Here is a 22,217-nt window from a genome sequence, read left to right as displayed (position 1 = left end):
TTATTCTCAAGTGACCCCATGGCCAATTCAATTCAATTTTATTTGTATAGCGCCAAATCATAATAACATACATTATCTCAAGGCATTTTACGGGGTAAGGCCGAGTTAATTAGAGAACTATTTTCAGATGGACCACCAGAAAACTGATCAGGAGGAATATATTTTGCCAATGACGACACAGTTAGTTGTGGAAAAATTTATTGACTTAGTAGTTCATGAGAGAAGTTGACATTTTTTCAATGGGAGTCTTTTGGGGCCAGCCCCCAATGCACTTTAAGGCACTTCCGCATTGGCTTCGCTTTTGAGACCCAGTGCCTTCATCCATTTTTATATACAGTTTATGGTTTCGCACCACTGTCATCTACTGCATAAGTTGAGGTAGTTTTACTTGTCTTACTACTGGGAGATCCCACTGTGGTCAATTTGAAGAATGAAGTCTCTTCCAAGAAGACAGTACTTAAAAATCTGAGGCCCACTTCATTGCCAGGCATTCCATCTCGATGGCTGAGTACTGGGTCTTATGTGGCCACAGCCTACAGCTAACATAAGACACTGATTACTGGTCGTCTGCTTCACCTTGAAGAAGGAAAGCCCCAAGCCCCACTCCTGAGGTCACCATCTGAACAGTGAAGGGCCGATTGAAGTCTGGACTCTGCAACACTGGATCATTACAAATTACCTCTTTTAAGTCCATAAAAGCCTTTTCATGCCCCTCCTCCCAGGCAACTGGTTTGGTTAGATTTACGAGTCAAATGGGTTAAAGGAGCTGCTTGTGTAGCAAAATGTAGTACAAACCACCTATACTACCCTGCCAATCCAAGAAAGGATTTAAGCTGTGGCTTTGTGCAGGGACGAAGGCAGTTCTTCACTGCCTGGACTTTACTGTTAGAGTTAGGGTTGGAGTTAAGGCCCATATCTCCCCATGGCCCAGCAGGTAGCCCAAATACATGGCCTCCCATTGAGCAATAGCACACTTCTTGAGCTGAGCAGTGAAACCATCTTGGTGAAGACACTGTAGAATCTCTTTGAGATGCTGCAGATGATCCTCTCAGATCATTCTATAGGTGACAATGTCATCCAGATATGAAGCTAAAAAGGCCTCTGCACCTGGTCCATTAGTATTTGAAATGTGGCAGGTGCACCCTGTAAGCCAAACAGCATGACAGTGTATTGAAAAAATCCCTGGGGCGTTCTGCAAGTGGTATACTGCCTTGGCCTCAGGAGGTAAGGGCACCTGCCAATAACCCCTGCACAAGTCCAAAGTGCTGATGTACTGGGCCTTACCAATGTGTTCATTGAGGTCATCTAGTCTAGGGGTTGGATATGCATCAAAGTTTGACCGAGAGTTACATTTTCAAAAGTCAATACAGAGTCTGATTGAGCCATCCTTCTTCAAAACAAGAACTACTGGGCTGCTACACTCACTCTGCAACCTATCAACAACCTCCAGTAACTTCTTCACCTCCAGTTCCTCCTTCAAAGCAGGAAGAAGCATCTCTGGGACTCCTCTGGCGTACTGGTGTAGGATCCTGATGATGATGATGTTGTGTTCCACCAAACAGGTGTAACCTGGTTTGTCAAGAAACACATCTGAAGGAACAATGGTCAGTACCATCTCTGGGAACGTATGAGACAACTCTGATTTAATCTGAGTGTCCTCTGTAAATTGGGCAAAAAAACTGGTCAGTCTGATCCTTGTTCTTCTTTACAGAAGAAGGAGCTGCTGGCTGGCATGGTCTGCTTCAGAGTGCCACTCTCCTATGCTTAGGCATGTTTACCTCATATGTGGCATCACCCATCTTCCTCAAAATTTTACAGGGTCCTTGCCATCCAGCTAGCAACTTGTTTTTTGAAGTTGGTAGGAAAAGCAGAACCTCTTTTCCTGGTTAGAACACTCTCTCTTCTTCTTGCCATCTCATCATAACTTTTTTGTCTCACCTGTGCTTTCTCCACATTGTCATGCACCAATTTAGCCATTTTCTGCATCTTCTCCCTCATTTGCTGGACATACTGGAGGACAGGAACTGACATTTTTTTTAGACTAGTAAACAGTTTTTTAAAAACTTGCAAATAGCTCCTTTAATCCCATGGCACATCTCTGGAGAGACTGAAAGATGTCAGTTCACAGGCACTTACCATTCAATCTGACACAGCTTGAGATCTGCCAGGGAGAATGAGATAAACCAAATCATGCAAAACATGAAGAGACTTACCCAGGAAACTCAAACCTATATTTTCTGCCAAAGGGACTAAAAAATACTCAATTAAGGCTCTAAGTTCTTTTGTATCAGGATGCACCTGACCACAATTTGGAGAGGCACAGCAAAGGGTCTGATGCTTTCATAAATGAAAGATTTTGTTTTTTGATTTTTAATAAATTAGCTAAAATTCTAGAATCACATTTTGGCTTTGTCAGTATGGGTTATTTAATGCAGATGGGCAAAAATTTTAAACATGTAAAATTAAACCCACAACACAATCAAGAGTGCAAAAACTGAAAGGGTCTGCATACTTAATGAACTGTATAATAATTCCTGCACTTATTCATAGCCTCAGCAGCTCTGGAACTATTTTTAAGTTAGTTGAAACTGCTTCATTCAGTGCTTTTACCAAGTTTTAATCACCTGGTGCGTTTGTTCTGGAGAAGAGGATAGTAATGGTAAATGGAATACATTTAGATTTTTCAAGTCTTAACGACCACTCAAACCGCTTTACACTACGAGTCACACTCACCCATTCAAACAGTGCCTGCCATATTTTCAGCACATCTCTATCACACACAGACTTGGAAGAGCTGGGGATTGAACAACTGACCTTCTGATTAGTGGATGACCTGCTCAACCATTTTGGACTGCAGCAAGGACAAGAACTAGCTGACGTTAGTTCTTTTCTGTTTAGGTAAAGAACTTGTACATGTGCCCCTACACCAAACTCGCCAGGGCTGCATGGCAGAACAAGAACTGCTGATACCAGCTGCTGTTAGTGGGCTAGTTAGCAATCGAACTTTTGGAATTAAATATCTAAACTTAGGACTTTTTTATTACGTGAGTAAGATTGTCCATTATGTAAGATCATTAGACCGCCCACAGCTAATCCCTAGAGGCGTGTTTCTTAAACTTTTTCAGAACAAGGACCACTTAGTCAATAAAAATAAAACTCATGTACCATCTAACTCCTTAAACATCTCCAAAACCAATAGAGCCTACTGTCTCAGTGGCATCATTGCAAGCTTGCACAGAAAAATATCACCTGAGACAGGTGGGGCATTTTGATGTCATAGGACAGTGAAGACAGACAGGAAACACAGGAATAGAGCGTTGGGGAATGACAGCAGCAAAAAGGGCGGTTTATAAACCGTAGCTTTTTTTTTCTCAGCTAGCCCTTTGGGTGGCTCTGTACAATGGAAGCACACTGTCTTCACCAAGCTGCCATGATGCAGGGTGCATTCACAAGCACACAACTCTGTGGTGTGTTCAGTGTTTCAAAACATGACCAAGAACAAGAACCTTTGCCATTCTAACTTTATCTGTTCCCTGGACATAGCCCTAACTTAAGTTGCGACCTCTTGCAGCCCGTCAGCAAAAGGAAAATACAAGAATGTAGATTGTTCTATTTCTATTTAATATTTCCTGTTTTCCATTTGTTTTCTAAGACTAAAAAATTATTTTCCACTTTTTCTAGAACACGTGGAAAGCCTGTGTATAGACCTCCTACTGACCTTAAAGACCTGGCTGCGAGGTGTCTTGTTGCCATTGTAGCCCATGTCATTGCCGTTGTTGGGTGATGAAGGTCCCAGGCGGAAAACATGGCAGAACATACGAACAATTCTCAGCAGACTCTTCATTTGAGCTTCATAACTGCTGGACAGGCTGAGCAGGGACAGAGTGAAAAAAACAATCAATCAAATCAATTTGCAATAACTACTTAAAATTAAACATACATATATTAAACAGATAAGCCAACTGCAATGTAGGGAGACATGATATGGAAATGTTTTCTATTACATATTATCTCCTTTTAAGTTATTTTTGGGGCATTGTTTGCCTTTATTTGGGTAGCCATAGTGAGAGACATATAGGAAAGTCAGGGAGAGAGAGAGAGGATGACATGCAGTTAGGGCCATGGGTCAGACTCGAACCCAGGTTTCTGTGGTTAGGACTAAGCCTTAATGGTACACGCTTTTCTTCATTTTCTCCTAGTTTGTATATCCATTTGCATTACCTATGGATGTAAAAAAAATGCTTTTTGAAATAGAAAAAAAAAACTAGAATGGAAGTTTTGTTTACAAAAATGGATCTAAAAGTCACATATAACAACCTCAATATACATGAACATAAAACATATAGGAAAAAGGAAAAAAATCAAATAAAAATAAATAAAACATAAAATATGTACAATTATACCTGAGAAGTTTGTGCCCATTAGTGGTAGCCACTTCAGCAAGACTGGTCAAGATCCTCTGGTAATGACCATCACTCTGCTGAGAGACATGTTCCAGAACCTGCCTGAGCTAAACACACACACACACACACACACACACACACACACACACACTCAATAGAAGTGTATATGCAGGATTTATCAATGAATTTAGAGAACTAGGATTACTGCCTGGCAGTTGTATGCCTCCGCCACTCCAACTAGTTTCAGATTACATCCCTGTTTTTCTAGAGTTAAATAAAATATTAACCATTTGTGTAAAATTTTGTTTGAGAGTCCTTGAGTAATGGTTAAAAATTGTTTTGTGAGGTCACACATCAGTATGTCCTTAAGTCCAAGTGAACGTTTATACAAAATTTGAACAAATCCAAGAGAATATTTGTGCCAATTTTGAAAAATTCCCTTGAGAAATTCTCGAAATATTGTGTTCACAGGGCCCAAATCATGTTTTGTGATGTCACCATGACCTTGACCTTTGACCTTTGACTTTGAGCCACCAAGACCTACTCAGTTTGTCATCAAGGCCAGGTGAATGTTTTTACCAAATTTGAACGAATTCCCTGGCCAGAGGCAGAGGCATTTTGTTGAGTTCTGGTTCTGGCCAGAGGCATGGTATAACAACTGGTTATACCATGTTTTCTTTAATCTCATCATTCTGTGTCATCTGGATGAGGGTCTGGAACAGTCTGCCATGGTGCTGGATGAGGATCTCACAGGTTTCCCCATATCCACCCTAAAAACACACAGGAGGAACAGCAACCACAGGAGGTCAACATAAAACTGGACAACAAAACACAATGAGGAAAAACCATTAAATGCATGAAAGGTCATAACGTGGTGAAATGCTCACCTGCACACAGAGATCCAGAGGAGTGATTCCATTCTTATCAGCGAGGTATTTGGCACCTCGAGAGAGCAGGATCTGTGCTGTGTCTCTTTGGCCATGGCTACAGAAAAAAGGCAAGTTTCAATAAATAGTAGTAATGGAGTGTCAAATACTGGCACTCAGGTATGCAAAAGTCAATGTGGGCATTTTAGAATATTATAGCACATTTTAGTAATCTGACATGTGAATTAAGTAACAAGATAGCTCCTGTTTGTTAAGCCATTTTCAAAATTAAAAGGAAGCAGATCAGTACATCTCCACCCATGAATAATTAAGAGGAAGTAAGGTGAGACCAAAAATGAATCAACATTACAATGACATCACTGATGACAACACCTGCAAGCAAAATAAAGAGGCGTGGCTCCAGAGACATTTGGCCGGTTGATGTCAGCGCCACTGTCCAGAAGACACAACACCGTCTAAGTAGACACAAAACAATACATCACATACTGGGAAATGTTTCACTGCCATAATAAATAACAAGGAAAAAAACTAGTGTCAGCAGCAATCACCAACATTCAAGTACAACAATTCCAATGAAGTTTTTAAGATTTACCAAAATTATTTTGGTGTCTACATTCTACATTCAGGATAAAAGGTTATAAAATGAAGGATTTTTTTTTATGATAATACTGTACTAGTAATTGCTGAGATTTCAGAATTGCTAGACTAAAAGTAAGAGATAAAAATTCAAAAATAAGACACAAGTTGTAAAAAGTAGTAGTAGTAGTAGTAGTAGTAGTACGATTTGCATTCCCACTCAATACTTTTGCATTATACTGTATGTACCAGTAGCTACATCCAGTAGCTGTGAGCATACCAAAAGAGGGTGTATGTTGTGCTGTGGCTGGCAAATGCTATGGTCACCTTGGGTAAATTAACCTTAAGGCTGAATCATTATTAAACTGTTACATATGCTCTATTTCCTCAAATAAAACCGCAAGTCAGTTAAAAGATGGGTCTCCAATAATGTACAAGTTGGGGAAAAACATGGGTGGATGGTGCCTTTCTTGTAATCTGTATATCAGTTAAACATAATGTACATTTATACCACTCTGGTTAAATAAATTTAACAATATAAACATAATGTTTTCAACACTTGGTTGTTGTGAAGTATTTATCCATTAATTCTGATCTACTTTGCTTTGTCATCCTTTAATCCCATCAGGCTGGTGTTGGATATGGTACAGTGTTTCCCACAGACCAGGTAGCAATTTGTGGTGCTCCACTGACACCGTTGGGGGAATCAAGTGTCACAGTGTCGTGGCGGTCGGTGGAGTCAGTCATTGTATGCAGAGTGTATGCAGCGGGCGGCGTTCAACACTTTCTGAAGCTCCCATATGAAAAAAAACTGTATCTATTGTTCTTCAGAGTCACCTGCTGAGACCATTATAAAGCTACAGCATTTGGAATTATTCAGCTCAATCTTACTTCTTTAAAAGTAAGTTCTTTAAGAGAAGACAACTAAAAACATTTTTACCAGAGCCCTGCCTGGTTTCATTTCTCACCCCAACTAGTTTCAATCTTTAGATTCTGTGACAGGAATGATTTGCACAAAACAACTTCAGCTGGAGGTTTTTATTTCAAATAATTAACTTAAGACATACCTCCACCAATAACCTGTTCTAACTTTTTGGGTAAAATAAAATAATGTGACAATAAAATAATAACACAAATAAAATAAAGAAACTCCCTAAGGTACAAAGCCTGATTCAGATTCTTTTCATGTTCTTATACTGTAGCCTATTTGGTGCAAAGCTTGCATGCCCTATCAGAACACCTAGCCCTATCAGAACACCTAATTTTTCTTGGCTTCCTGAAAAAAAACTCAAGTGCTCTCTCATAAGGGACCTCCTTGGGTTCGGGCCCAAACAAAGTATAACTAACCTTTTGTAAACTCCAGGCCGTCACCGACCTTCTCTGTGCCAGTGCCAAAATAATCCACTGTGGCAGGTTTTCCTGTGATCGGTGCGTGCAGAGGAGGACTGTGCCAATCAGACAAGTGTGTGTGCATGCACCAGTGATGCGCTGGTTGATTTTCCCGCGCACCGCTGGCATATGCACGCTTGTCTGTGTGTGTGTGTCTGTGTGTGTCTGTGTGTGTCCGTGTGTGTCCGAGAATGACAGAGAAAGAGCGCTATGCGGAGATGAATGAAAGGAACGATATTACGTTGAGAGCATAGACTAGAGGGAAAACAATAACAAGGGGAAAAAAAACAAAAAACGGAATCATTCTGTGGCAGTTGGTCTCCATTCAATGGTCTATGTATGGGAAACACTGTGGTATAACTTCAAGAAGCAAGATATGCAAGAAATAGTTGTTTTCTGTCCACAGACACACTAGAGGGCTTTTAATTTGAAACACTTACAGATATGGCTCAGTTTGTATTAGCAGCATAATGCAGTACGGGGATAATTAGAAATAAAGGCCTGCCTCTAATAAAAGCCTGCCTAAAATAAAGGCCTGTTACCTTCTGCAGTTGTGGGAAACAAATGCTCCAGTCACTATTTGAGGAAATACTCTATGTATTTAGTATTGCAGGGCCTCTGCAAGTGCAGTGAAATGAACGGGATGTGGTCGCTAAGCATTGTGGAGAAGCCATTCCTGAACACACAATCTGTGTGTGTGACTAGCCAGCCAGTCACAATCACAGCTACAACTGTAGCCAAGTTGTGTTTTGTCTCCACAGCACCAGTGACAAGTACAAGCAGGGAATGTAAAAATATTGTGAGCTAACACAAAAGAAGTTAGGAAATACATTTCCCACAGAGACTTTGCGGCCTGTCAACTATTACTATTCGCACTGTTCCTAGAAGCCATGCTAATCTAACACTCAACTGGACTAACATGACTTGAACCAGGACTGATCAAGACAAAAACCAAAATCCATTGTCAAGCATTACCAAGCTTTGAGTCCCATGCTCTAATTAGCGTGGGTAACGTTACATATAATATCTTTTAATATATTATATATAATGTGCAATTTCTAATTGGCTCACAGTTTTGTGTCCATTCTGACAGGCTACATGTAGAGCTGTCTGTCCCATGGCATCCTCTACATCCACATTGGATACGTGCTGGACCAGATCATGAAGGAGCTCTGTCCGCCCGTTCACTGCCAGCCAGTGGATCTGCAGGTTCAAACGGACAGTCACTATACTGACTACAGGAGTTAATTAACCACCAGTCACTTAGATAATACTGCAATCATTTGATAAGTAATAAGGAATACAATGATTTTGAGACATTTAGTACAACATGAACCAGGATTATAGTCTACTCACAGCAGTCAGTCCCTCGTTGTTGCAGATGTTGACATCTGCATTATATTCCAATAGTTTGCCCATACACTTCTTCTGTCTGAGGGAACAGTGAAGGAAAGTGTTTAGTACCAGTATCATCACAGACCATGAAGACAATGAGTCTACACACATTTTGTTAGTCAACTCACTGAACTTTACACAGAGCAATACAGGCAAACCGCATGGCAGGTCGAAACTTTACAATCAGAGACCACAAAACGAATTGTAATGGAAGTTGGGAAGGGTGATTGAAAGTGCAGAGCAACACAGGACAACATCACGCAGGGCAGCACGACTTGTCTCTGTTTGCTGCGCTGAGACTCTCAGCTCAGGTGCTTTACTTTGCTAACTTGGCAAAACAGCAGTGTACAGCAAGAGAGACGCTCCATAGTGCACTGTGATTTTAAAGCTGAGCTATGAGCAGGATGCACAGTTTTATTTTCTTGTTGCATCATAGATGATTAACAAACATTTGTTGATTTTGGAAATCTTCCACAAAGATAGCAGCATTTTAGGTCAAAATGGATCTCATTACTCCTTTTTAATAGAGTTCAGTATCTTCCCCATGGACACTTCAACAGGAGGACTGAAGAAGCCGGGGATCGAACCACTGATCTGATTAGTGGATGACCTGCTCTACCTCCTGAGCTAAGGTCGCTCAATGTAATATGTATGTTACATGCCCCACCAGAGACAGTAAAGCACTGGACTATATCAACACAAAGGAGGCATACAACTCTTCATCTCTTCCTCCCTGGGAAGATCTGATCAAAACCTGGTGCACCTCCTCCCTGTGTATGAACCTCTTGTACACAGGCAGCCGGCAGTCACCTGCACAGTGAAAAGATGGTCCGATGAGGCTCAAGAGACTTAAAAGTACTGTTTTACTCTGTGTGTGGTCATCACAAAGTACTGTGTGGGAAGTTCTTTGTGATGACCACATCAACAGTCTGAAACACTGCAAATCAGACTACATCAGAATCAGAATCAGAATCAGAATCAGTTTTATTGCCAAGTATGTTTTCACATACAAGGAATTTTTTCTGGTGATTGGTGCAATTGATCAGCAACAGTGGGGCTCTCTAGCCTTGTTGATGAGGCTAATAGCAGATGGGAAGAAGCTATTTTTGTGGCGAGAGGTTTTGGTCCTGAAGGACCGCAGCCTCCTGCCAGAGGGGAGTGTCTCAAAGAGTTTGTGTCCAGGGTGGGAGGAGTCAGCTACAATCTTCCCTGCACGCCTCAGAGTCCTTGAGGCGTACAGGTCCTGGAGGGATGGAAGATTGCAGCCAATCACCTTCTCAGCAGAGTGGATGATACGCTGCAGTCTGTTATTGTCCCTCTCCGTGGCAGCAGCGTACCAGATGGTGATGGAGGAGGTGAGGATGGACTCAATGATGGAGGTGTAGAAGTTCACCATCATAGTCCTTGGCAGGTTGAACTTCTTCAATTGCCTCAGGAAATACATCCTCTGCTGAGCTTTTTTGATGAGGGAGCTGATGTTTAGCTCCCATTTGAGATCCTGTGTGATGGTGGTTCCCAAGAAGCGAAAATGCTCCACGGTAGCCACGGGGGAGTCACACAGGGTGATGGGGGTGGGTGGGGCTGGGCTCTTCCTGAAGTCCACTATCATTTCCACTGTCTTCAGAGCGTTTAGCTCTAGGTTGTTCTGCCTGCACCAGGTCACCAGACGCTCAGTCTCCCACCTGTAGGCAGACTCATCGCCATCAGAGATGAGTCCAATGAGAGTGGTGTCGTCTGCAAACTTCAGGAGCTTGACAGACTGATGGCTGGAGGTGCAGGTGTTGGTGTACAGGGAGAAGAGGAGAGGAGAAAGAACACAGCCTTGTGGGGTCCAGTGCTGATGGTCTGGGAGTCAGACACGTGCTTTCCTAGCTTCACGTGCTGCCTCCTGTCAGACAGGAAGTCGGTGATCCACCTGCAGGTGGAGTCAGGCACGCTCAGCTGGGAGAGCTTGTCCTGCAGCAGAGCCGGGATGATGGTGTTGAAGGCAGAGCTGAAGTCCACAAACAGGATCCTGGCATAGGTCCCTGAGGAGTCCAGGTGCTGGAGGATGAAGTGGAGAGCCATGTTGACGGCGTCGTCTACAGACCTGTTGGCTCTGTAGGCGAACTGCAGGGGGTCCAGGAGTGGGTCAGTGATGGATTTGAGATGGGACAGGACAAGGCGCTCAAATGATTTCATGACCACAGAGGTCAGGGCAATGGGTCTGTAGTCATTTAGTCCTGTGGGCCTTGGTTTTTTGGGGACAGGGATGATGGTGGAGGATTTGAAGCAGGCTGGCACGTGGCAGGTCTCCAGTGAGGTGTTGAAGATGTCTGTGAACACTGGAGACAGCTGATCAGCACAGTGCTTCAGGGATGATGGAGAGACAGAGTCAGGACCGGCTGCTTTGCGGGGGTTCTGCTTCTTAAAAAGCCTGTTGACATCTCTCTCCAGGATAGAGAGAGACGTTCCTTTGGTAGGGGAGGAGGGGGGTTCTGATGTAACATTAACTTCTGTTTGGAAAATGCGGTTTACGGTGCTTCTCAAACAATAAACCGTGGATTACTCCTGAAATCAAGGCTCTTCTCAAGCAGAAAAAGAGAGCCTTCAGGTTCAGGTCAGGTAACAAGGAGGAGCTGAAGGATGTACAGAGGGAGCTGAGGAGAACCATCAGGGAAGAACAGCAACAGGAGGAGGATGGAGAACCAGCTGCAGCAGAACAATGTCAGCAGTCTGGAGGGGTCACATCCTCACTTTTAAAATGGCGTTTTAAAACGAAAACGATCTCCGTCCAGACAAGCATTTTAGCTCCAAAGCAGAAACAATCTGTGTCCATACTAACTCGAATGAAAACGCATACATGTGTGCACATTCATGGACACTGGGCATGTACGAGCCAGTGTAAACAGGAAGCTGATTACAGTCTATTCTCAGGTGTGCTCACCTGATTAGTTGCAGAAAATATTACTAACGAGGAAAGCAAAGGCAGTTGTAGCATTAACATGAAAAATTTAACTGAACAACAGCTGCTTGTAAAGACAACGATGTAAATATAAAAACAGACAACTGTAAAGAAAGCACTAATTAATAAATACTGTGGTTAAAATAAATACTTCAGAAGTTAAAACCTGTTATAAACCATCATAGTAAATGTAAAAATATTAGAAAAAAATATTTTGGGTAAAAGAAATGTATCTTTCATACTTTTTAAGACTAACCAGTGTCTGCTCTAATATTTCTTAACATTGACCAATAAGCTTGTTTATCCTGCCTTGGTTCATCCCCGCTTGGTTGCGCTCTAAGGTGAAAGGGCATAGCGCCAGTCTCTGTTGTGACTCTGTCAAGGGTGAAACATGGTCGAATCCGCGCGGTAAGATAATTAGTCAATTCATGGAAATAACTCTTCCAAAACATAATTTCATGTCAGTAATACATACTTTATGTTAAAAACCTAAGGTTACAAAGCAGATAAAAGAATTGGACACTGTTGCAGCCGAGAATAGAGGCATGAAGCCATTTTTCTCTGTTGCTTCTCGGTGCCTTGCACTGGTGAGTTGTTCTGTAGTAGCCTATGGAAGGCCGCTAGCTGGGAAGCTAATGTCACGCTAGTCACTATGCTAACCTGTTGCATTGGAAAGTCCATTCACTTATGCTAATGGTGCTAGCTATGTGAAAACTGTCTCTTTTAACAGTTTGAAGTTAAATAATGCTTATGTTTTTTGTATTGGCATATTTACAAGACCATAGTATGGTTCATATTGGTATTTTGTTTATGTTTTATGTGCTGTAATGTGTGTTTTAATGCTGCTGGATGGCATTTAAGTTACTGTTAGTATGTTTCTTGGAGAAGTTGAGCTAATTGTCAATACTACAACATAGCCTGAAATTGACTGCCTACCATTGATGAGTTATTACAGTATGTTTTAACTTTTTGAAACAAATCAATTTAATTTAATAATGTGATTTGGTGAAATCGTGTATACTGGAATGCTTTATCCAAATAGTTGTGCAACAGAAGTAGAAGCAGAATATGAAGACAAGTATATAATTAAGCTTTATTTGATAGATGAGTAATATTTATGCGTTAAACTTGAAGCTTCAATGTAATTTTATATTAACGTTGTTTATAGGTCAGGTTTTTTGTTGAGATTGGATTCTAGCCTAGCCCTTTTGGACTGAACCTTATAGACCTCAAACTTGAAGTGCGGTTGGACCAACCTGCACCCTGACACACAATTCAGTGGACAGATTCCACCAATCTACCTGCTCAAAACATATCACCAGATTTGAACTGGAGAACAGAGAAAATTTAGAATTTTACAATCTCCAACACAAAACTTTGTTTAAATGCCAGTAATTTGTATTAATACTTAAACTTTTTACATGCTCAGCCAAACTCTCTCCTCTTCTCCACCCTGGGTCTTCCTGCTGCGCTCCTGTGTGAGTGTCGTGTGAGTGACAGCAAGGCTTCAGCGTTGATTGGCTATTACTTGTATGACATCTAGCCAATCAGAGATTGTTGTGGGCAGGACATTAAATGAAGCAGCGGCTTGAGAGCAAGCCACATTAGTGCACTTTTTAATTACTTAATAATATCGGTGATCTTTGAAATAAAATGCTGATACTGATAATCGGCAAAATGCCTAATATCTGCCCCCAATAATTGGCCAGGCGAATAATTGGTCAACCCCTAGTATGAACTCAAATGTGTCCTGGCCACATTGAAGGACTGTCTACTCTACTGACATCCTCTGCAACAGTCTAATGAGTTCCGACACTGTTTCATAAGAAGCTGAAAATATTTTACTATTTCTAATGGATAAAACCTATAGAGCTGTTGTTTCGCTCCACCTGTCATTACCGCTCACTCACGGAACCACCTCCAGATCAATGCTGGAAAAAACAGAGCTGTCTTCCTGTTGGAGGACATCTCCCACCCCTTGCAAGAGACTCCAACAGTACTGAGCAGCTCCTTCATTGTGCGAATGAGAGATACTGCAGGTCTATCCCTCCAGCTGCTGTCAGACTGTACAACAAACACTGCACTCAGTAGACAACACACATGACAAAGACTGACAGCTCACCATGCACAATAACTTCACACACCAACTGTGTATTATCCATTAACTGCTTAAATTGTTGTAGTATATTTTGTAAATATCCAATTGTACATATTACATTATTATCTATTATTTATCTTTTTTTTAAGTATTCTTATTATTTGCAGTTTTTTTCTCTTGCACTGTCTACTGCTGTAATACTGTGAATTTCCCCACTGTGGGACTAATAAAGGATTATTTTAAAGCAATTATTTCTCAAGAAAGCTTACGAAACAACTTTTCTCAAACTCATTTAAAACCACATCCTGTCATTATATAATCCCAAAGAGTCAACAGCAACATCTCAAGGCAGGTCTGAAAAGCAGAGACTGGAGTAAAGTCCTCACAACTGGGGACACAGTGAGTAGATGTGATCAATTTTTTTTTACAATTAATGATGTAGATGGCATCATTCACTAGAAGGGGGATTAAACATAAGAAAAGAAAAGGGGACACTCTACCTCAGTTGAATGATGAATGATTGCATGTTTTTAAAACTTATTTCGAAGCTATGCTGACTCTTTCTTCCCTGTGCACAGTGTAGCTGCCGTGTTTCTGGTTTAACAGCACCATGCTGGACAGGTAACAGGTCTGTCTACAGTGTCCGTGCTCTGAAATATTGTATAGCTGGTGTAACTGGAAAAACTAAATAAACACAATGCTTTTTGTTTTGGAATCAGTATTTTTATTTTATGTTTTTTTCTTTTTTAGTAGTGCTTGATATTAGCTTTACTAATAAATATTTGCTTGAGTATCTATCTATCTATTTATCTAGGCTAGTCCTGCGGATGTCAAGAATGCTCTCTAGGAAGTAAGCGTATTACTCCTTATTAAAGACTTCATGACCATAACCTCAGAAGATTCACCAGGAGATGAAAACTTCGTTTAAGCCTCAAAACCAGAAAGGTCAGGTTGCAGTTCATAAATGCATACAAAAAGCAACCATGGGAGCTCTGGAACAAAATTTTTTGGACTGATGAAACAAAAATCAACCTCTATCAAAATTACGGAAAGTGTGGAGAAAAAAAAGGAACAGCTCATCACCTAAAACAATCCATGTATCATTCGTTCATTCGTTTTTCAAAATAAAACCAAAAATAAGAAAACGAAAAAACAACGCTTTTTCTCTGTATTCGTTTCCCATACTAAAATGAAAAAGCGGATAACGACTCGTTTTTTCAGTTTTCGATTTTATGCTCAAATGAATAATGGAAAAAACGGATAACGAGCGTTTCCCGTTTCATCCAATTTTGATCTGAAGCAAGTTCAGTGAGCTGGAAATGACCGTGACCCGGAAGTGGCCGTCCCTGCCTTTACTGCGAGAGTCCGCAAAACAAACATAATGGCCGGCCCATAGACTGTAAATAAAAATACCATGGATGTATACATCCATGATAAAAATGGACGTCAACGCCGGCTCCGGAAAATGAAGCCAATGCGGAAGTGCCTTAAACCTGCATTCTATCCAATGACCATCAGGGAGCGACACCACTGGTTACAAAAAGAAGTCTGATTGTATGGAAGTCTATGAGAAAATGACCCTACTTCTCACTTGGTTTATGACCCCAGTAAACGTTTTCATAACGAGTTTATGGTCTCAATCGCTAGTTTCAAGTGTTCTTCAATACTTCATTTTTAAAATTATAGTCCCATTTAATTTAAAATAGACGATAAAGTAGGGTATGCATTGGGGCGTGGCTAACGTATGATTGACACATGTCACTTGTCAATCAAGAGCAGTCCCTTCTCACAGAACCAACGATGTTGAATTAGCCGTGAACTTGTTTTTGGGTGAAGTGTTTTCGTCCTGGAGTTTTCCACATCCAGTTACACAGACCTTCCATCGTGTTTTCAGTGCGTGAAAATTAGTTTTACCCTTTTGTTCACCTAAAATGTCGGCGTTGTTCAGCGTCTGGTTGAACCAAGAGACACTCTAAGGAATCGGCTGTTCAGATCATACGGTAAGTACATTTTATTTTTTAGCTTAAGCTTGTTTTCGCTAGCCAAAATTAGCATCCCAGTTTCCAATTGATATCGTAGTGTAGATAAATTACAAATACACCTTGCTAACCCAGCTGGCTAGCTAGCGCTAGCTGATTACCAAGCGTTTTCTATGCTAACAGGACCTGACTCCTCCGGGATGGTGACCTGTGTTTACTCTAGAGGTGTTAATACATGTTTGAATATAATGTTAAAAGCCCAACTAAAATGTGCATATAACTAATGTTAAGGTACCAACGTTATTATTGTGTTTCTGGAACACGGGATCCAGTCGAAGTGTACTGCGTTAGTGTGTTGGGCTCATATTGAGCTCCATTAATGCAAGTTCTTAAAATGTTAGTTTGGATGTTGTGAAAGTTCAGGTTAACTTAACCTTAACGTAATTTAAATGTGGTTAACATGTAGGCTGTAAGTGATGCTGACTGGAACAACAGAAGACAACACTACATTTCTGATCAGATCCTCAGTTCACAAGCGGCAGATAGTAACAATAGCATTTACTGGATCTGTCCTTTTTATTCGACCCAGATATTCTTATTACTGGACAATCAGATATGCTCATAATCTGAAGTATCCTACAGATTATGTCGCCGTGAAGTCAAGTGTTAACTGTGGTGTGTTGATGTGTTGTGCACAAAAGACATACATTAAAGTCTCTATGTAGAAGTTCTGTTCATTCACTCCCATCATCACAATACAGTTAGGAGTTATGTATAATACACAATGTAGAAAACAACATTAGTACATAACATGTAGCAGTTCATTCATTTGATGCTGTAAGTGCAAACACAATAGTCCTCAACTGAAGTAGACATTCATGCAGTTATCCTGACAGCTGGTTTATGTATGTGATTAACTGATCCATCATGTCTGAACTAGTCTTTTACTGTGATTTGAAAGGTATCTACACTGAAAACTGAAGGACCACTGCCAACAGAAGGAGGACCTCATGTATGGAGCACAGTATTTGTTTCCATTCATCTGGCTGTGGAGAAAGGAGGCTGCATGGACAACATCCTTAGTTCTCAAATGGATGGTGATGATGATGCTAGAAAACCACTTCCAGTTCAGGTGCCTCTGATGGAAAGCCAGACCAGTTCTGTAGAAATTTAATATTCTTTGTCCTTGGTGTTACTCTAGCCTTACTCTAGTCACCACTTTCACAAATGAAAGTATTTCCCAATTTGACATTTAAAGGATCTTCACTGGACAACAGCTGGCACTGTCAAACCAGAAGTGCAACCAGGAGCAGAATGTGACTCCTGTAACAGATGTGTGCTGCTGTCACCACTTCAGAAATATTAGCCTTCCAAAATCTTTGGTGTGTACTGCAGATTTGACAGTGAGATTTTAAAAGTCAGGTTAAGTAAGCAGTAAAGAAATTGATGTTTTATGTCCTTTTATGGTTTTTCTTTTGTATAGTGAAGTACAGCTTATGCACAGTAGTTTTACTCATATCTGCTGTTACTGTCATCGAAATGTGTTTAATGTGCTTTTCTAATTTGTGATTGTAGTTTTGTTTATGGAATCTTAAATAAACCTACTGTGATTAAAGAGTACTGAGAGCATTTCCTATGAACTACAGAAGTATTGCCTGGGTTTTCCAGATTTACCATACACCTTGTGATGTATTTAACAGTACAGTTTGGTGAATGAGTGTTCAGTGTCATTGAAGTTGATAATTCATAAAGTACATAAAGAACATAAAACACATGGAAAGCACAAACTAAAATATCTGGCTTTTGATCCTCCATTGTCAATGTTCTAGGATTGTCAAAATTTATACCATAAAACCATCAACAAACTTATACCAAGAGATTCATAAATACTTTTATTGCACCTTTTAAAAATCATCAATTTCAACAAAATCATTAACCATCGCCAATACTGGAAAAGTATGTAAAAAGTTTTTACTAAATTCAGTAACTTTTATAAAAAATAAAATACTTTTGTGGCTCAAGGTAAAGGTGAACTGTCACAAGTTTGCATAATAAATTGTTCAATCCCTCATCTTTAGCAACAAGTAGTAGAGGTGTTAGACAGCTTCCCCTTCAGACCTCCCCAGCCAAAATAATGGACGGAGACACCATCATCACCAAGGTTGATCCCCGTGGTCTCTGTAGCTCTTTGGGCTCCATGATGGACGTAGCTGTCCCCAATGATCCAGACCTTGGCCAGATGGAAAGAAACATTGTAATAGTGAGATATGTATGATATTCTAGCAGGAAAAAGGTAAAATAAGAAGCACTCTTATTAGATTATTATCTTATTAGAACTCTGCACAGTTATCTGAAAATACAGTACTCCCTCCAGCTAGTTGTAAAAACCACTGTACTGTTTTACAATATATAATATAATAGAAACTAATACTCACTTCAGTGGCATTGAGTGGGTGCAGATGCAATAATCAATCCGAGCAAACTGATACTTATTCTGAAAGAGAGAAAGAATAATTCCAACAGATGTTTTGACGCCCGTTTTTAACGATGAAATTAACGAAAAACTAAAAACAGTGAACCACACTTAATATCAACGCACAGTCACATGACAATCGATTGTACTGTGAGAATAAATATTAATTAATTGATGTGCTGGGTCTGGAGGTCTCCAGCACAGTTCACTGTAATTACGTTATCGTTTTGTAACTTAACGACACCGACAACATGAGTGATAACGATGACAGCCATCGTTATCACTCATGAAGTCAAGCAATAACCTTTGATTCACAGAACCAGTTTTAAAACACAACAGTAAAGTGTTTCACCATTTACAGTCTATGGTTTCACCACAAGATGTTATACTACTGCTACTCTACAGTTAGCTCACATAAGGTTAGCTTACTCTGTGTGTAAGCTAGCACACAGTAACTTCAGTTACAATAACATTTCATTATCTGTGTGTACATTACATTCCTGTGTGTAATATTTTCCACATGTGGTCATGCATGTAGTCAGCTATTAACAGTAAGTTATCACTTAGTACTAAAGTTTACCTTGACTTATGGAGAATGACTGATTTCGGATTCACACGGAGCAGCCTCTCACGGTCCGTCAGGTAGCCGGTGTAGGTGGGCGGCTCTCAGGTCAGCTCCACCCCTCACTCCTCCTCAGCTCCACCCTCTTCTCCAAATATGGTTTCTTCTGGTTTCAAAAAATCAAGATGGCGGCGGCCAAATTGCAAACTCAAGGCTTCAAAACATGGATGTATTATAAGAACTCTTATAATACATCCATGCTTCAAAACAGCAGTTCGCAAACCAATGGGTGATGTCACGGTGGGTTGCCACTTGGGCCAGACTTGAGGATCATTTAGATATGATTGGACAGCTTTTTGAAGATGGTAAAACGCATGCCGGCCACTTCCGGGTCACGGTCATTTCCGGCTCACTGAACTTGCTTCAGATCAAAATTGGATGAAACGGGAAACACTTGTTATCAGTTTTTTCCATTTTTCATTTGAGCATAAAATCGAAAACTGAAAAAACGAGTCATTATCCGTTTTTTCATTTTAGTATGGGAAACGAATACAGAGAAAAAGTGTTGTTTTTTCGTTTTCTTATTTTTGGTTTTATTTTGAAAAACGAATGAATGAATGATACACGGATTTAAAACCACAACCTCATCTGTCAAACATGGCAGTGGTTCTGTAATGGCTTGTGCATGTATGGCTGCCAATGGAACTGGCACACTGGTGTTTGTCATTTACAGAAGCAAAGGGGTGAATGCAGAGGTATACAGTAGGATGCAATGTAAGCTTTCCAATAAGTGTAATATAAGTCCCTCTCAAAACCAAATATGGACAGACATCAAACGTCTGAAAGTCAGGCCAAACCATTGCGTTTTAAACACAATCTCTGCTTCTGCTGGCAGGGAAGCTAGTTCTGAGAGCACTAGCAGCTGTCCTGCTGTTACAGCTATGACAAGAAGCTGACAGAATGTATATCCTGGAATGTCCAAAGGTGAACTCAGAGGACCAAGTGTTATAAGATAATAATTAATACTTTTTAATAATACTAATACTAATACTTGTCTGTAGTGTTTTAATACTAAAACCTTATTAAAAATGAACACAATGCCAACATGTAAAAAGATATTAAATGTATTATGATAGAAGTGAGGCTCATACCCATTCCTAGCAGCAAGGTGTAGAGGCGTACAGCCTGAGATGTCCTGGTAGTTTGGGTTGGCTCCCCTCTTTAGCAGCAGAACAAGACACTCCACTGATCCACAGCTGTACAGAGAGAACACAGAGCAACTTAGCTGTCCTGCATACTCCTCCTCTCAATAGGTCAGTGTTGTCAATGACAAAGAAACAGCGTTTTCATTTACTTTCTAACTTCCCTCCCTGAAGGTATATAGCACTGAAAAATTACATTCAAAGAATTCAACAATGACATCTCTTTCCAAAACAGTGTGCCTGCTACTATGGATAATCCATAGACCTCACATGAGACAGTATTAATTGGAACTACTAAGTTAATAGCTAACTACTAATTACTGAATGATGACCACGAGACAAGTCTGATGATATGAATAATTCAGTCAGCAGGTGTGTCCGTTTCCCAAATAAAACTTGATGAACCAAAAGGACACATGGATTTCAAAGTGTTCTGAAAGTATAGTTGTGTGTATAGTTGTGATGTGTGAAAGCATACACAAACATAACGGTATGTATTTATTATTTATTATTTTTACTTGTCCTCAGAAGGATAGGAATTTACCAAACTAGATTTTCGGTTCGTGCACTGATATTTCTGCTATCCAAACACTTGTCACTCACACACACACACACACACACACACACACACACACACACACACACACACAATCTTAGGCACCTGGAATTCTTTTCAGTTAACAGATACGCCTTGTCAACACTTAATTAGTAGAACGAGCATTACTAGCACAGCATTCTGCAGTAGCATGCCATCCAATCTGTGCTTAATGGGATCATCATTTGTTTAACTGGACATTCACCCAAAAGACACATCTAGGCTATGAAAGGACTATTTAATCAACAAGGCGAGTGAGCAATTGCTGCATCAGATGACCTGGCCTCCACAATCACCTGACCTAAACCCAATTGAGATTGTTTGGGATGAGTTGGACTGCAGAGTGAAAGAAAAGTAGCCAGTACAGTTCAACACATAAGGAAACTCCGTCAAGACTGCTGGAAAACCATTCCAATGACTACCTCACGAAGCTGGTTGACAAGACGCCAAGAGTGTGCAAAGCTGTCATCAAAGCAAAAGATGGCTACTTTGAGGAATCTGAAATCCAAAACATTTTCCTTTGTTAACAATTTTTTGTTTACCACATACAACCCTGTTTCCAAATAAGTTTGGACCCTGTAAAATGTAAATAAAAACAGAATGTGATGATGTGCAAATCATGTAAATCTATGTTTAAATAGAACAAAGACAACATATCAAATGTTGAAACTGATAGGATTTCAACTGCTCAAATGTTCGGGGTCTCCTTTGTCATATTTTTCATTTCACGATGCGCCAAATGTTTTCAATGGGTGACAGGCGTCTGCACTCTTCTACTACGGAGCCATGCTGTTGTAATATGCTCAGAATGCGGTTTGGCATTGTCTTGCTGAAATATGCAAGGCCTTCTCTGAAAAAGACATCTGGATATGTTGCTTGGAGCAACATATCCAGATGTCTCCCCATCTTCACGGCATAGGTTCTTCTTTTACCCAATCATCTTACTGAACTGTTGCCAATTAACCTTATTATTTGTGAGATATTCAAGTGTTTTTTTTTTTAGCACTATACAACTTTTCCAGTCTTTTGTACCCCTGTCCCAACTTTTTTTTTAAATCTTGCTGGCATCAAATTCAAATTGAGCATATATTTTTCATAAAACAATAACATTTCAGCATTTGATATGTTGTCTTTGTTCTATTTTCAATTAAATATGGGTTTACATGATTTGCACATCATCACATTGTGTTTTATTTACATTTTACACAGTGTCCCAACTTTGTTGGAAACGGGGTTGTAATTCCATATCTGTTATTTCATAGTTTTGATGCCTTCAGCACCATTCTACAATGTAGAAAATAAAAAATAAAGAAAAAACATCTAGTTAGAAGGTGTGCCCACTCTTGACTGGTAGTGTATGCAAAATGCCTCTGGGGGACAAACCATGTCATTGATATATTGTTTTTTAAATTAATTCATACCTAGGTTTCTTGTAATATCTTGTTACTTATCAACAACCTACACATCCATACTCTTTTATCTGCAATAAGCTAACGTTGGCCAGTCTAACTCTACTATGAACCCCTGCGTCATCACACACTGCAAAGGCACAAGGCTACACATCACAAAGTCATTTGCCACAGACATTTGCCTATGAGGGGCCATGAGGGATATTATCCAGAATTACCATGCATATACACTTATGAAACCATACTTATTCCCATACTCTACTGAAAACCTCACAGACATACAAGTGAAAAGGCTTTACACACAC

At 40.2% G+C, this 22,217-nt stretch overlaps 1 protein-coding gene and 1 long non-coding RNA gene across 8 annotated transcripts in view; both read right to left on the bottom strand.

Annotated features, from left to right (window-relative positions):
- hace1 (HECT domain and ankyrin repeat containing E3 ubiquitin protein ligase 1) overlaps window positions 1-22,217 on the bottom strand; it is a 63,708-nt gene that overhangs the window by 32,745 nt on the left and 8,746 nt on the right. For all 7 annotated transcript variants that reach the window (XM_071468528.1, XM_071468526.1, XM_071468527.1 and 4 more), the window contains 8 exons: window positions 19,858-19,962; window positions 8,612-8,687; window positions 8,327-8,458; window positions 5,663-5,745; window positions 5,291-5,387; window positions 5,072-5,173; window positions 4,404-4,510; window positions 3,719-3,869 (listed from right to left, as the gene is read on the bottom strand). In XM_071468528.1, the coding sequence (XP_071324629.1) occupies window positions 3,719-3,869; window positions 4,404-4,510; window positions 5,072-5,173; window positions 5,291-5,387; window positions 5,663-5,745; window positions 8,327-8,458; window positions 8,612-8,687; window positions 19,858-19,962 (853 nt within the window). The remainder of the gene's footprint in view (window positions 1-3,718; window positions 3,870-4,403; window positions 4,511-5,071; window positions 5,174-5,290; window positions 5,388-5,662; window positions 5,746-8,326; window positions 8,459-8,611; window positions 8,688-19,857; window positions 19,963-22,217) is intronic.
- On the bottom strand, window positions 17,690-19,803 carry LOC139612692 (uncharacterized). The gene is made up of 3 exons (XR_011686624.1): window positions 18,725-19,803; window positions 18,107-18,165; window positions 17,690-17,901 (listed from the first exon to the last, which is right to left on the bottom strand). It is a non-coding gene; the product is annotated as an uncharacterized lncRNA (long non-coding RNA).

Source organism: Trachinotus anak, unplaced genomic scaffold (genome assembly GCF_046630095.1).
Source record: "Trachinotus anak isolate AG129_WGS33_773 ecotype Australia unplaced genomic scaffold, CSIRO_AGI_Tana_v1 ptg000032l, whole genome shotgun sequence".
NCBI classification, from domain to species: domain Eukaryota; kingdom Metazoa; phylum Chordata; class Actinopteri; order Carangiformes; family Carangidae; genus Trachinotus; species Trachinotus anak.
The sequence above is the reverse complement of the archived record's forward strand: the minus strand, read 5'-3'. Positions and strand labels throughout refer to the sequence as shown.